At 52.4% G+C, this 12,568-nt stretch overlaps 1 protein-coding gene and 1 long non-coding RNA gene across 2 annotated transcripts; one reads left to right on the top strand and one right to left on the bottom strand.

Moving 5' to 3' along the window:
• Positions 1-338: 338 nt before the first annotated feature.
• Foxl2 (forkhead box L2) lies at positions 339-3,073 on the bottom strand. The gene is given in 2 exon segments (XM_032910007.1): positions 339-2,038; positions 2,040-3,073. Coding segments are annotated over 2 exon segments (1,125 nt in total). The 5' UTR covers positions 2,987-3,073; the 3' UTR covers positions 339-1,860.
• A 1,351-nt stretch (positions 3,074-4,424) lies between these two features.
• LOC116906538 lies at positions 4,425-6,077 on the top strand. The gene is made up of 3 exons (XR_004388746.1): positions 4,425-4,603; positions 5,157-5,281; positions 5,630-6,077. It is a non-coding gene; the product is annotated as an uncharacterized LOC116906538 (long non-coding RNA).
• Positions 6,078-12,568: the final 6,491 nt, after the last annotated feature.

The following is a 12,568-nucleotide window of genomic DNA, read 5'->3' as shown; positions in this document are numbered from 1 at the left end:
GTTAAAAACAACGAGATGACAAGTCGCCTATTACACTGTAGAAAAGCTTGCAGCTTCCAGGGTGTTTCTGAAATCGGGATTGTATAATTAAAAAAAAAACAACAAATTGTTACATATTTTTGACAAAAAATAATTCTTAGAAGTATGAGGATTGTCATGAAAACACAGCGTACACACCTAGTACAATTATGTAAGAGGCAAAATATAAACTTACACGAACGCAAAAATAGAACAAACCTTGTCTACAGTAGCCTCTAGCGAGGGCCGGGTATCTTTGCCGGTGTTAAACAGCCGCAACAGACGAGCGATGACACAGAAAAACAAACAATCTCCAGAAAAACAAAGCAGTAGCGACAGCCCAAAGCGCCTGCCACCCGGGTTGTCCTCAACTCTTGTTTGTGTCACTTTTTTTTTTAAAGAACACAATTTTGCTTGAAAGGCACGATCTTTTAGCTAGCCAGCTGGCTAGCTGCTGAACTAAGGCGGAAAAGAAACAATGTAAGTCCGTGTTAAAAGAAAAAAAAAACAAAAAAAATTTATTTGGGAATTGACAAGGGACGCCCGCACACACATACAAACACAACAAAAGTGCTCTAGTTCTCTCTATAAAATTTGGTCCCCGAAAGACATTACTCAACCACCAGGTCACGGGATTTCGGGCCAGCGGGCTAGGGCCACAAGCCCGTGTGGGCCGGCGGCCGCGGCGAGTTTCACATTTCTCCTTCCGAAGGTGGAAGAAGCCAGACATTGGAAAAACAAAAATCAGGGATGGTAGTGTCATCCGGACGGTGTGTGCCACCCGGGCAGTGATCTCTCCTGGCATCCGGGGCTAGAATCGGAAGATCCGGGGAAATTTGTTTTGAATTTAATTTTTAAATAGAGAGGAAAACTCCCAATTTGTCGTGGAAACCTTCTTTTAGCTAGTTATTTCCTCCCGCCTCTGAATACAGCCTAATGAAGTCACCTCAGGAATTCTTACACAAATCTCCCAGCAGGGACGATGAAGAAAACTAAAACTTTTGATTTTGTTGTTTGATTTTTAGCAAACTCCAAGGCCATAACACTTCGCTGTTTTTTTTTCCTCCGATGAATGTTTTATTCTCTCTTTTTCCTTAAAAAGTATTTTTAAAAAAATATCTTCAAAAGCCTCACCAATCTTTTATGTATATATATAAAGACCTGGTCTGGAGGTGCCCGAAGCGGTGCGCTGCGGAGCGGAGGCACCGCGGCCTCGCGAGGCGCGCGGGATGAGAACCCGGTTACAGGCCGCGAACCGAGACTGTCCCTGCTCCAGCCTGGGGCTCAACCCCCGCCCCGCCCAGTGGGCCCCTCTGCAAGCGGCTTCTGATCAGTTCCAGGAGGGATCGCAGAGCGACCGGACACGTTCTTTCCGTTCTCAGGCAGTGTGGGTCCCGCTACCCCAGCAGCCTAGCGCTTCTAACCGCAGACAGCACGGCAGTCGGGGTGGGGAGAGAAAAAACAATCGAGCTTGAGTCCACCGACCTGGAAGAGAAGGCCAAGAGGAAAGCCACGCCTCGGACACTTCGATTGCACCTCGGCCGGGGACTCACTCCCTGCGGTGACTCTGGGACTCCTGGAGGAGAGGAGGCCTGCGGAGGGGGCGGCCTCGGGCCAGCAGCGCGGGAAGGCAGGGGCCGCGGTGGGGAAGAGCACCGGAGGAACAGCAGAGGCGACAAAGCGGAGTCGCAGGAGCAGGGCAGACCGTGGAGGCGCAGGCGGCTCGAGGGTTCTGCACCCAGAGGCTGTCCCGGATGCGCGCTGTCCCGCTGGCGGCTGCGGCTGCGACCCCGAGCTCGGCTCCTCCACCCCCGGGGGAACCGCGCCGGCGCGCGGTGGCATTCAGAGATCCAGGCGCGAGTGCAGCGCGCCCGTCTTGCTGTCGTGGTCCCAGTACGAGCAATGCATCATGGCGAGCTCGGGTTGCCGGGCGCAGGCGAACTGCAGGCCGGGCGCGCTCGTGGGCGCGGGTGCCGGGGGCGCGGCGGTGGCCGGGCTGGCGGGGCTGAGCTGACCGGGGAGGTGCGGCAGCCCCGTGGTGTGGCGGGGCTGGCGGGGGCGCGGCGGCCGCGTGCAGATGGTGTGCGTGAGGGTGCGGGTGGGGGTGCGGCGGCGGCGGCGGCGGCGGGGGCGCGGCGGGAGGGCCTCCCAGGCCGTTGTAGGAGTTCACGACGCCCGGAGGCAGCGCCATGCTCTGCACGCGCGAGTACGGCCCGTAGGAGGCGGCGGGGCCCGCCAGCCCTTTGACCACCGCGGCTGCACCGGGGCTGCCCGGGCCGGCGGCTGCAGCGGCTGCAGCAGCGGCTGCCGCGGCCGCCGCCATCTGGCAGGAGGCGTAGGGCATGGGCGAGGGCGGCTGCGGCAGGGGCCAGGAGTTGTTGAGGAACCCCGATTGCAGGTACTTGGGTGGCGCCAGGTAGCCGTAGCCATCGGCCCCGGCGCCCGGCACGCCGCAGCCTCCCGCCGCGCCTCCGCTCCCGAAGAGCCCCTTGCCGGGCTGGAAGTGAGCGGGCGGCGGCCGGAAGGGCCGCTTCATGCGGCGGCGGCGCCGGTAGTTGCCCTTCTCGAACATGTCCTCGCAGGCCGGGTCGAGCGTCCAGTAGTTGCCCTTGCGCTCGCCGCCGCCCTCGCGCGGCACCTTGATGAAGCACTCGTTGAGGCTGAGGTTGTGGCGGATGCTATTCTGCCAGCCCTTCTTGTTCTTCTCGTAGAACGGGAACTTGGCGATGATGTACTGGTAGATGCCGGACAGAGTGAGCCTCTTCTCGGCGCTCTCACGGATCGCCATGGCGATGAGCGCCACGTACGAGTACGGGGGCTTCTGCGCCGGGTCCGGCTTCTCCGGCGCTGTCCCGCCGCCCTTGCCCGGACTCGGCGGCGACGCCTCGGCCTCTTTGACTGCGCGCCCGCTCTCCGGGGACAGCAGGGTCCCTGCCGTGTCCTCGGGCTCCGGGTAGCTGGCCATCATGACAAAAGCCGGCTCTCCGCGGCCCGGCAGCCCGGGGGGCTGTGCTCTCCCGGAGCAAGTTTGCCTTGCAGGCGGGCGCAGGAGTGTGCGCTCGCCGCAGAGCCTCTAACTTGTGCAGGCTGCGGGGACCGGAGGCCTCGCGCGGCTCTCGCTCTCTTCTCTTTTCCCCCCGGGGAGCGGTCGGCAGGAGTGGAAGTCAGCCTCTGGCCATCGGGAGTCTGCCCAACAGCGAGGGGCTCCGGCCCCGCCGCCCCTCCCCGCCCAGGCCAGTCCCCGCCTCGGTGGGTTTTCTTGGCTGAGCTCTCCCCTCCCCCCACCGCCCGGTTTCCCGAGGCGCGACCCGCGTCTCTAGCGCAGCCGCCTCCTGGAGTCCCTAGTGCGCCAGGAGCCTCGCTCCGTTCTGATTCGTATGGGCTCCGCCGAGTTCCGCTTGCGTCAGGGGCCTTCGCCCCTATAGTGGGGCAGCCAGCGGCGCACGGGCGAGTTCATCTCTAAGTCTCCTTTTTTTTTTTTTTTAAACGGCCGGCAGAGCTTGGACCGGCCTTCCCCGGCCTCCCGAGCCTCCGGGGCCCCGCCGACAGCGGGGCTCAGGCTTAAAATCTGCGGGTGTTTGCTTTGTCGAAGGCCCTGGTTGGGGCTAGCTGCGCCCTGCCAGTGCCCGGGGAACGCTGACCCCGGCGAGGAGAGGTGATCCAAGCCTCTTGGCAGCTTTCAGGTGAAAGAAAACAACCCCTTTGCTCTGTGCTCCGGGCTGTGCTGGGACTAGACTCCTAGCTTTGAGGCTTAGGGAGGGGCGAGATGGTGAGGGGGCCGGACCGGAGTGGAGTGGCCGAACTTTGCGGCAGCTGGAGGTAAACCAGCTTAGAGCTCGTGTCACGGAAGGCAGAAGCCTTGGCCTGCTCTGTCCCTCGAGCTCTCTGAGCCCGATTGAGGCTGGGGAGAGGATCGCTTGGAGCAGGCACCCAAGAGTTCCGCTGGCACCGACGCTTCGCTTCTTTGGGCTGCGGTGGAGGTAGGGAGCCGCTTTCTCCTTGAAATTCGTCTTGCAATTCCACAATTTGAGGGTGTGTTTTAAAGATCTATTGGTGTCCCTTGTACTCTGGCTTGGACACAGATGACGATGTTGCTGAGAGGCTTTGGAGACTGTTGCGTGCACAAGTGTCACGCGTGGAAGGCATGGGGCAAAATCTGTTCTTCAGATACAAGAAATACTGTGCAAGAGCAAGTGTGCTGTTCAGAAACGCGGGTACGCTTCTGTACAGGGTGTGAGAGTTGTATTTGCTTCTTTTTGCTCAGTGAAGTGTTTGAATCAAGCACCGGAGTAAATACGGTTCTTGGATATAATGCCTTCTTTTTTTCTGTCTTTTCTTTTCCTTCCTACCTTTACAACAACCTTTACCTGCCTCTTCCCCTTCCAGCGTAGGTAAGGAAGGAAGGACTCAAAGAAAAACAGCAGGCTGGACAGGTGCTTCCTCGCATTTCAGTCACGAATGAGCAGTAGTTTTAATAGTCTTTCCCCGCGGTTTTACGATAATACCAGAAGTCTGGTGGAGATCCAGTTAAATCTTCGAGAATAGAAGACGGGCTTAGAGGAATTCCGTGCCAGCACAAAATCAGGTGAGCCCTTTCACTCAGCCTTAACACAAGTTTGCAGTGTTGGAAGTGTGAGAGAAGAGTGATCAGACAGTTGTGAAGGATGATAGTCTAAATGAATGATTGGCATGTCTAGGTGGCTACCCCAGTGCCTGTTTCTACCTCTTTCTCTCAGGCTGCTTGGACTTTAAGAGTTCTTCAGAATCCCACGAGTCCATATTGGCCAGTGGCTCCAGCATCCCAAAGACCATAGACCACTCTGAGATGTGTTCCCCACTCTGAGATGAAGGGAAAGGAGGACAGTGTGTGTGTGTGTGTGTGTGTGTGTGTGTGTGTGTGTGTGTGTGTGACCCAGCATCTCAAAGATGACTCCAGAGAGGTCAACAGGGCAAACCTGGCCTAACCACCAGGATGCCAGGGGGCTAGGCTTCTCTAATTTCTCTGGGAGATAACCACTTCTAGCCCTTATTGAGAGCATCCCCCACTAGCCTCCGTGTCTTTCTAAGCTATCTCTCGCTTCCCTGAGTACACTCAGGATAAAGGACACTTCTTCAAAATTTGTCTGCTTTCTGAACAGGCCTACAGGTGTTTGCCTTCTTCCTCAACATCAGGCGTGCCCAGGCTATGGGTCTGGGGGCTGAGTTTGGTTGGTCTGGACAGGAGTAAAACAACTCACTTTGATCCGGACCAAAGAAGATGGAGGTTGGTATCCCCCTTCTTCATCTTTTTCCTTTTCTTCTTTTTTCTTTCTTTTGACCACCCAAGCTGACCCCTGGGTCTCATTCCCCTCCCCCTCGCCCCCACAGCTCCATTTCCGCTGCAAGCGCCTCAGCAGCCAGGTGCGACAGCATTGTTGCATGTGTCATCGCTTCCCTGAATTCCTCTGTCGGCTCCCTTTTCAGTCTTTAAGGAGCCCGAGGGGTGTGTGTGTGTGTGTGTGTGTGTGTGTGTTGGGAGTGGAGGTCAGAGTCTCTTTAGGATTTTTTTTTTTTCTGAGTGGAATTAGGAGTCATGCGTTCCCGGGAACTGACTTCCGGCCGTTCTTTGCAGGGTCAGCACCCCAATCCCAGGTGGAGAAAGGGTACTGTCTCTTATGAGGACAAGGCTGGGAAACAGAGCTGCAAGAGCCCAGAGGGATCGCCTTCCGGACCCCCTGCGTCTGGCCCTAGTAAGCAGCCAGAGCAAAGAAGACTGGGGCATAGGTGCTTGGCTGTTGCGTGGTATAGCAGGAGGTGGATGCTGCAGGCGCTTTAGGAAGCTGCTAGCTTTAGCCCGTTCCATTCCGGCAAGGCTGGGCACCATCCTCTTAGTGGCCTCGGGCCTGCGCCCACCTCCAGCGGCCTCGGTCTAGAACCGAGCGGAGCTCCATGTTTCTCTGGTCCGGGTTTTCGGGAACTCTCAGCGCCTCCAGCAACTTGTACCTCTAGGGAAATGCCTGCCTTGCCGGGGAGCCTTGACCAGAGCAGCCCCTCAGCAAGCTGGTGTAGCGCTCCGAAGTCTGGACTGCCACCGACGTGAGCAAGTCGCTGATCCCTAATGAAGATGCTTTTTCTCCCGGGCTGAGCTTCCTAAAGCTGCCGCAGGAGCACGGACCGCCACGCGAGGCAGGCTGCTGGTTCCCCAGCACTGTTCAGGTTGGACGCTCAGCCACTCTGCTCGCTGACAGTACCTCAGATCCTTTCTTATCAGTCCCAGCCGGAGTTCCAGCCAGAATCGAAGAACCAGGAGGCTGAAGCCCTCTTCCATGCAAGCTGCCTCTGCAGCGCATTAGAAAGAGAAGAGCTTCAGTGTGTGTGTGTGTGTGTGGGGGGGGTTACCTCCCTACCTTCCCACCTACAACACACACACACACACACACACACACACACACACACACACACACACACAGTGACCCCCATCCACCACTCTTCCTCAACCCCAAACCCTCTCCACCCCTTTACTCCCCCAGCTCACCAGTTGCAAATACTAGTTCAGATTCTGAAAGTTTTAGTAGACGTGCGTTAAATTGCCTTCCAATTGAGAATTCCAAGTCTCATCACAGACCAGCATGACCTCCCATTTCATGGCTTTCCATGTGAGGAGAATTCCATTTCGTCAAAGTCTGCCAGACTGTGGGTTCAGAGACCCAGTAGTGTTCTCAGGACATTTGCAGATTAGGTCAGCGCCCCTTTGTTTCTCAATACCACAAAGAAGACACCAGCCTGGGCATCTCTCTACAGTGTTTGTTCAGGGATGGTCACTTGTTCTAGACAGAGGTGATGGTTTGAGGATGCTGCACCTTGTCCTGGAAAATGCTCCCAGGAGAGGATTTGTGAACAGTGAGAGAGCAGGGAGTGGGCTTCTGGACAGGGTCTTGTGTGTGTGTGTGTGTGTGTGTGTGTGTGTGTGTGTGTGTGTGTGTGTGGCCAGCAGCCTTCCCTCAGGACTACTTCTTATCAGGTCATATGCAAGGGTTTTACACTCTGAGCAGCCCATCCTTCCTTAGGTTCCTTTGTAAACTAATTGAGGCTTTGCTGGGCTCTGGGTTTGTGATTGGACATAATTACTGGCAGACCGTTGTGCTGGTACACGCCAGTACTCATATTCTGCATTTGGGGTCTTTGGCAGTGGATAACTGGGGATCCTGGTGCGCTCTGTTCCAGGTATCTTTGGCTTCGGTGTTTTGCTTGGTGAAATGAAAGATCTGTAACTGTCTGGATAGAAAGGCTGTATGGACATGGAAACGCAAGTCCAGAAACATGCATCGTCTGTGTTAGCCCACAGAGGCACCTGGTGTAGAAAGAACGGGGTTTGTTGTTTTAGGACAAGGTTTGGAACTCTTTTTGTAGACCAGGTTGGCCTTGACTGAGATCTGCCTGCCTCTGCGGGTTGAGCACCCGTATTAAAGGTGCCAGCAAACCGCACACCACAGTCTGTACATAGCATTGACGGGCTGGAAGTCACTACAGTGGGGCAGGTGACAAAGGCCCATGCTTAATTCTCAATTATATCAGCCTGGGAAATAAAGGGACCTTGTCTTGCTTCAGTGCTTACATTGACACCAGTTTTTGAAGAGCAATATAATTCACCTGAACCCCAGCCCCCAAATACAGAAGGCTTGCAGCACAAAGTCTCTTTCTCACTCTTCCTAAGTTACCCATCTCACAGGCAGCCAGAACCCTATATTTTATGCCTATCCAAGCGTGAACATTGGTTTTCTCCTGTACACTGCCACTTTTATAGTTACAAAGCACCCTAGAAATCCTTGTATATCAGTCCCTCCCACCCCCAGGGTCTCTCTCTTAGCTCAGGCTACCCCAGAGCCTGAGATACTCCTCCTTTAGGCTCTCAGATTTCAGGTGTGCATCGAGACGCCCCATCTCAATGCACTTTCTTTATAGAGCTGAGAGGAGTTGTGGCCATGCATCCTCACTGTCAACTTGCTTGAACCTGGACTCACAAAGGAAACACACTTGTGAGCATGTTTGCACATCCTAGGGACTGAACCCGAAGAACGGAGGAAGCGAGCCTGTCGTGGTTTGCCCTGAAGCTATCTGTATTTTGATGCTAATTCCACTGCCCCAAGGACAGCTGCCTAGTCAGTACTCAGGACTCAGGTGACTTCACCAGAACCACCTCTCCATTGAATTTGTAAAGTACAGGTGAGGGGCAGGTACAGGATAGAAGGAGGCCTGTCATTGGAGGAGAAGGAAGGATGGGCGGGAGAGAAGTTTGAAGGAAGAGGAGGAGACTAGACAGAGCAGGAGACGGAGAGAGGGGAGAAGCCATGGCAGGACAAGGTGGCAGGTGATGTTAAGATTCTGCTCTGTATATTTACAGGTTGTTATTAATGTTCTCAAGGGATGGATAGTACCGGGCTTTGTATGTTTAGGTGGGCAATTATATCTTACCAATTGGATCTAAGATTATTGTATTGTGTGCTCTTTTTTTTTTTTAAAGGTTTATTTATTTCATGTATATGAGTACATTGTCACTGTCTTCAGACACACCAGAAGAGAACATTACAGATGGTTGTGAGCCACCATGTGGTTGCTGGGAATTGAACTCAGGACCTCTGGAAGAGCAATCAGTGCTCTTAACCGCTGAGCCATCTCTCCAGCCCTTGTGTGTTCTTTTATGTGAGGGTTTGAGTGTAAGAAAGTGTGCGGCTGGGATGTGTTTCCGCCAAGATATCTAGCAGATATCTTGGGCCCCGTGGTGCGGACCCAGCGGGGTAAAAGACCAACCATATTTTTTTTTATTTTTATATTTATACAACAACACGAGCCCAGCTCCAGCATTTATCTCACTGTTTCCTGATTGTACACAGGATGTGGCCATCTGCCTCATGCTTCTCACCACCATGCTCTCCCTACCATGAAGGACTTTACACCTTCAATCTGGGAGCCCCAATGGCTTTTGATATATATAATATACGTATCTGTATATGTATTTGTTTTCAGTTTTTATTTAGTGCGTGCCCACTCGGTGGTCTCTCTCTCTCTCTCTCTCTCTCTCTCTCTCTCTCTCTCTCTCTCTCTCTCCCTCTCTCTCTCTCTCTCTGTTGTGCATGTGTTATGTGCCATATGTGTGAGGTTCCAGTTAGAGTCCCAGGCAGTTGTGAACTTCCTAGTGCAGGTGCTGGGAACAGAACTTGGGTCCCCTGGAAGAACGATAAATTGTCTTACTTCCTGAGCCACCTCTCCAGCCCTTTTTTTTTGTCAGATACAATAGCACAACAGGAAAGTTAATTAACACGGCTTCTAGGTTGTTTCCAAACCTTTGTTTACAAAAGCAATGCTTCAGTGTACAGTCTTGTATAGTTAGCTTTGTAGACATATCCGTATATTTGAAAGCAGCATTTTCTAGCAGTTGTGTCCAATGGTGTGCACATTTATAAGTTCGGCAAGTTATGCAAAGCTATCTCTCCAGAATGCACCAGTATAGACGCCCATCAACAGGGAATTAGATTCTAGTTTCTTCTAGATTTCAGTACACACTTTAAGTCGTGGGAGAGGGGTTCCCCACGTAGCCCAGGCTGACCTCAAACTCACGTGTCTTCTGCCTCTGCCTCACAAGGGCTGGGATTGGGGGCGTGTGCCAGCCCAACTTGCTACATCTTTGCTTTTCAAGGTAGAGACCTTACAGATTAGCCGAGGACTCATCTGCATCTGCCTTTGGTTTCTTTCTGTCTGTTTCTCTCCTGGAGTGATCATCACGGCAAATTTACTGTTTAACATTCCTGTACCTGTTATGACATGTGTGCAACATGTGTACGTACTCCTGGGCAGTAAATCAAGTTCTGGGGCTCGTAGCTTACTATAACTGGTATCTGGTTGTTCTAAAAGGCACGCGCCTGCTTTTTGAATTCTACCACATGTTTGTGAAAGCGCTCCTGGTCGATACACAAAGACATTCTCCCTGTGTGGTACCACTCCATTGTATGAACACGCCATGGTTTATTTATCCGTGTCCCTGTTGAGAGGCACTGGATCATTTCCTAGTCTCCACTGTTGCCCCATCGCCCTGCTTTGGGCTTTCTTAGACGTTGCTGTTACCGCACATTGGCTGCGGTTGGCCAAGGGTGGGAGTACAGGGTCAGAGGTGACTCACCTAGTTACCACCCAGCAGAGCCTGCTGCGAATGGAGCCTCCATCTTGCTGGAGCCAGCAGGCAAGATGGAGCAGTGGGAGAAAGTGTAAGCTTGGGTTTCAGCCATATCACTGACATCCTGGCTCTGTGGTTTACTTGCTGGGGGCTTTGGAATGGTTTCTCAGTCTTTCTGGGACTTGGTTCTCTGGAACTCGAATGCAAATGGTGGTAGAATTCAGGGTGTGGGGTTTCCAAGTAGACAAAGTGAGGTAGTGTATGTAAAGGTTTAGTATAGACTCTGGCAGGAAATCTCAGTAATCGGTATTCAAAATATACTTACATATTAGTATTTCTATGTTCTCCCTGTGTTCCTCTCTGTGTCTCCTGGGTCTCCTTATGTGTGTGTGTAGGCTGGGGGTAACCTCAGCAGATTTGGGAACTCATTACATAGCTGAGGCTATCCTTAAACTCTTGATCCTCCTGCCTCAGCCTCTGGAATAGGATTAAGGTTGTGGACTACCATGCTATGTCTGCTTTGAAGGCGACTACTTGGATCCAACCACAGAGACATCCATCGCTTCATTTTCAAGAATTGCAATTTGTAGGCCAAAAACATGAACACCGAAGAAAACATAACTATAACGCCATGATTGCACCTAAAAGCTGAGAATGGCCTTTTTGGTATAATGGGTACCCATTCAGTGTTCATAATTGCTCAGTTTGGTCAAGAAATTTATAGTTGGTTTGTTTGAGTCCGTGAACTCAAGCAAGGCCTGTACATTGCTTTTGGTTATTATCTCTTAAGTCTTTTTTTTTTTTGGCTATTGAAAACACTTCCCCCACCCACTTCTAATACAACTGTGTGTGTGTGTGTGTGTGTGTGTGTGTGTGTGTGTATGTATGTGTGTGTGTGCCATGTGTGTGTGTGTGTGTGTGTGTATATGTGTGTGTATGTGTGTGTGTGTGTGTATGTGTGCGTGTGTGGGCGTGTGTGTGTATATGTGTGTGTGTGTGTGTGTGTGTGTGTATGTGTATGTGTGTGTATGTGTGTGTGCATGTGTGTGTGTGTGTGTGCATGTGTGTGTGTGTGTGTGCATGTGTGTGTGTGTGCATGTGTGTGTGTGTGTGTGTATGTGTGTGCGTGTGTGTGTGTGTGTGTGTGTTGGGTATTGTTCTTCAGGAGCCATCTACCTTGTGTTTAGACACATGGCTTCTCACTGGGACCTGGGACTTACCAGTTAGTTAATCTAGGCTGGCTGGTCAATGGGTCCCAGGGATCTGTTTATCAACCTCCCCATCCTGACTTTTAAAAAGCAAGAGCAAAAGTTCTCATTCTTGCATGGCAAACACTTCACCAATCATGCTACCTCTATGGCCCTTCCTTCTTCTTGTAATGTATCTGTGAAAGGTCGTGACCAGTTTGTAGTTCAGCACAGTGGGATCGCGCTGACTGCACCCTGGGGCACCTCCTTTAACCTTCATAGTTCCTGTGCATTGGTCGATGCTGTAGTTTGGGTGAGATGTACCTCCCCGAAGGCCCAGCCTGTACTCCTACAGGCAGAGACCTTTTAGTAGGGCATGGTGTTAATAAAAGAAAGGTAGGCCATGGCGTGGTGGGTTGCCTGACATAGGTCTTCCGTAAGCTCCTGTATTTGAACACTTGGTCCCTAGTTATTGGTGTTGTTTAGGAGGCTATGGAACCTTTAGGAAGCAGAGCCTTACTGCTGGAGGAAGAACATCATCGGGAGCTGGCCCTTGATGGTTTCGATCCCTCTGGAGCCGTGAGCTGAAAGCCAAAATAAACTCTGTCTTCTTTAAGCTGCTTTTGGTCATGGCATTTTGTCACAGCAACACAAGCACAAGTAACTGATCCAGGGAGTGTGCCTGTGAGGGGATGTCAGACCCGGCCTCTTCTTCTCTTCTTATTTCAGCTTTCCAGAAAATTGAGATCTTCCTACCACAAGTCCCCGCCATGATGCACTCACTGGACCACTGCAGCCCCACAGCAACAGGGCTAACGACTTCAAGCTGAAACCTTCCGAAGCAGGAGCAAAGGAAACCCTGCTTCCTTTAAAGATGATTTGTCGGGCTGGAGAGATGGCTCAGCGGTTAAGAGCACCCGACTGCTCTTCCAGAGGTCATGAGTTCAATTCCCAGCAACCACATGGTGGCTCACAACCATCTGTAAAGAGATCTGATGCCCTCTTCTGGTGTATCTGAAGATAGCTACAGTGTACTTATATATAATAAATAAATAAATCTTTAAAGATGATTTGTCTAGGGTGTTCACTGAATACCTGACTTCACAGTGGTGGAAGGTTGGTTGGGGTGGGGACTTCCTCTCGGAGATGGCCATGGGGGGGTGATGGGGGAGTGGGGAGGAGGTATGGGATGTGGAACAGTCAGAGGGTGGACTGG

Source organism: Rattus rattus, chromosome 8 (assembly GCF_011064425.1).
Source record: "Rattus rattus isolate New Zealand chromosome 8, Rrattus_CSIRO_v1, whole genome shotgun sequence".
NCBI classification, from domain to species: Eukaryota; Metazoa; Chordata; class Mammalia; order Rodentia; family Muridae; genus Rattus; species Rattus rattus.
This window is presented reverse-complemented; position numbering and strand designations above follow the sequence as displayed.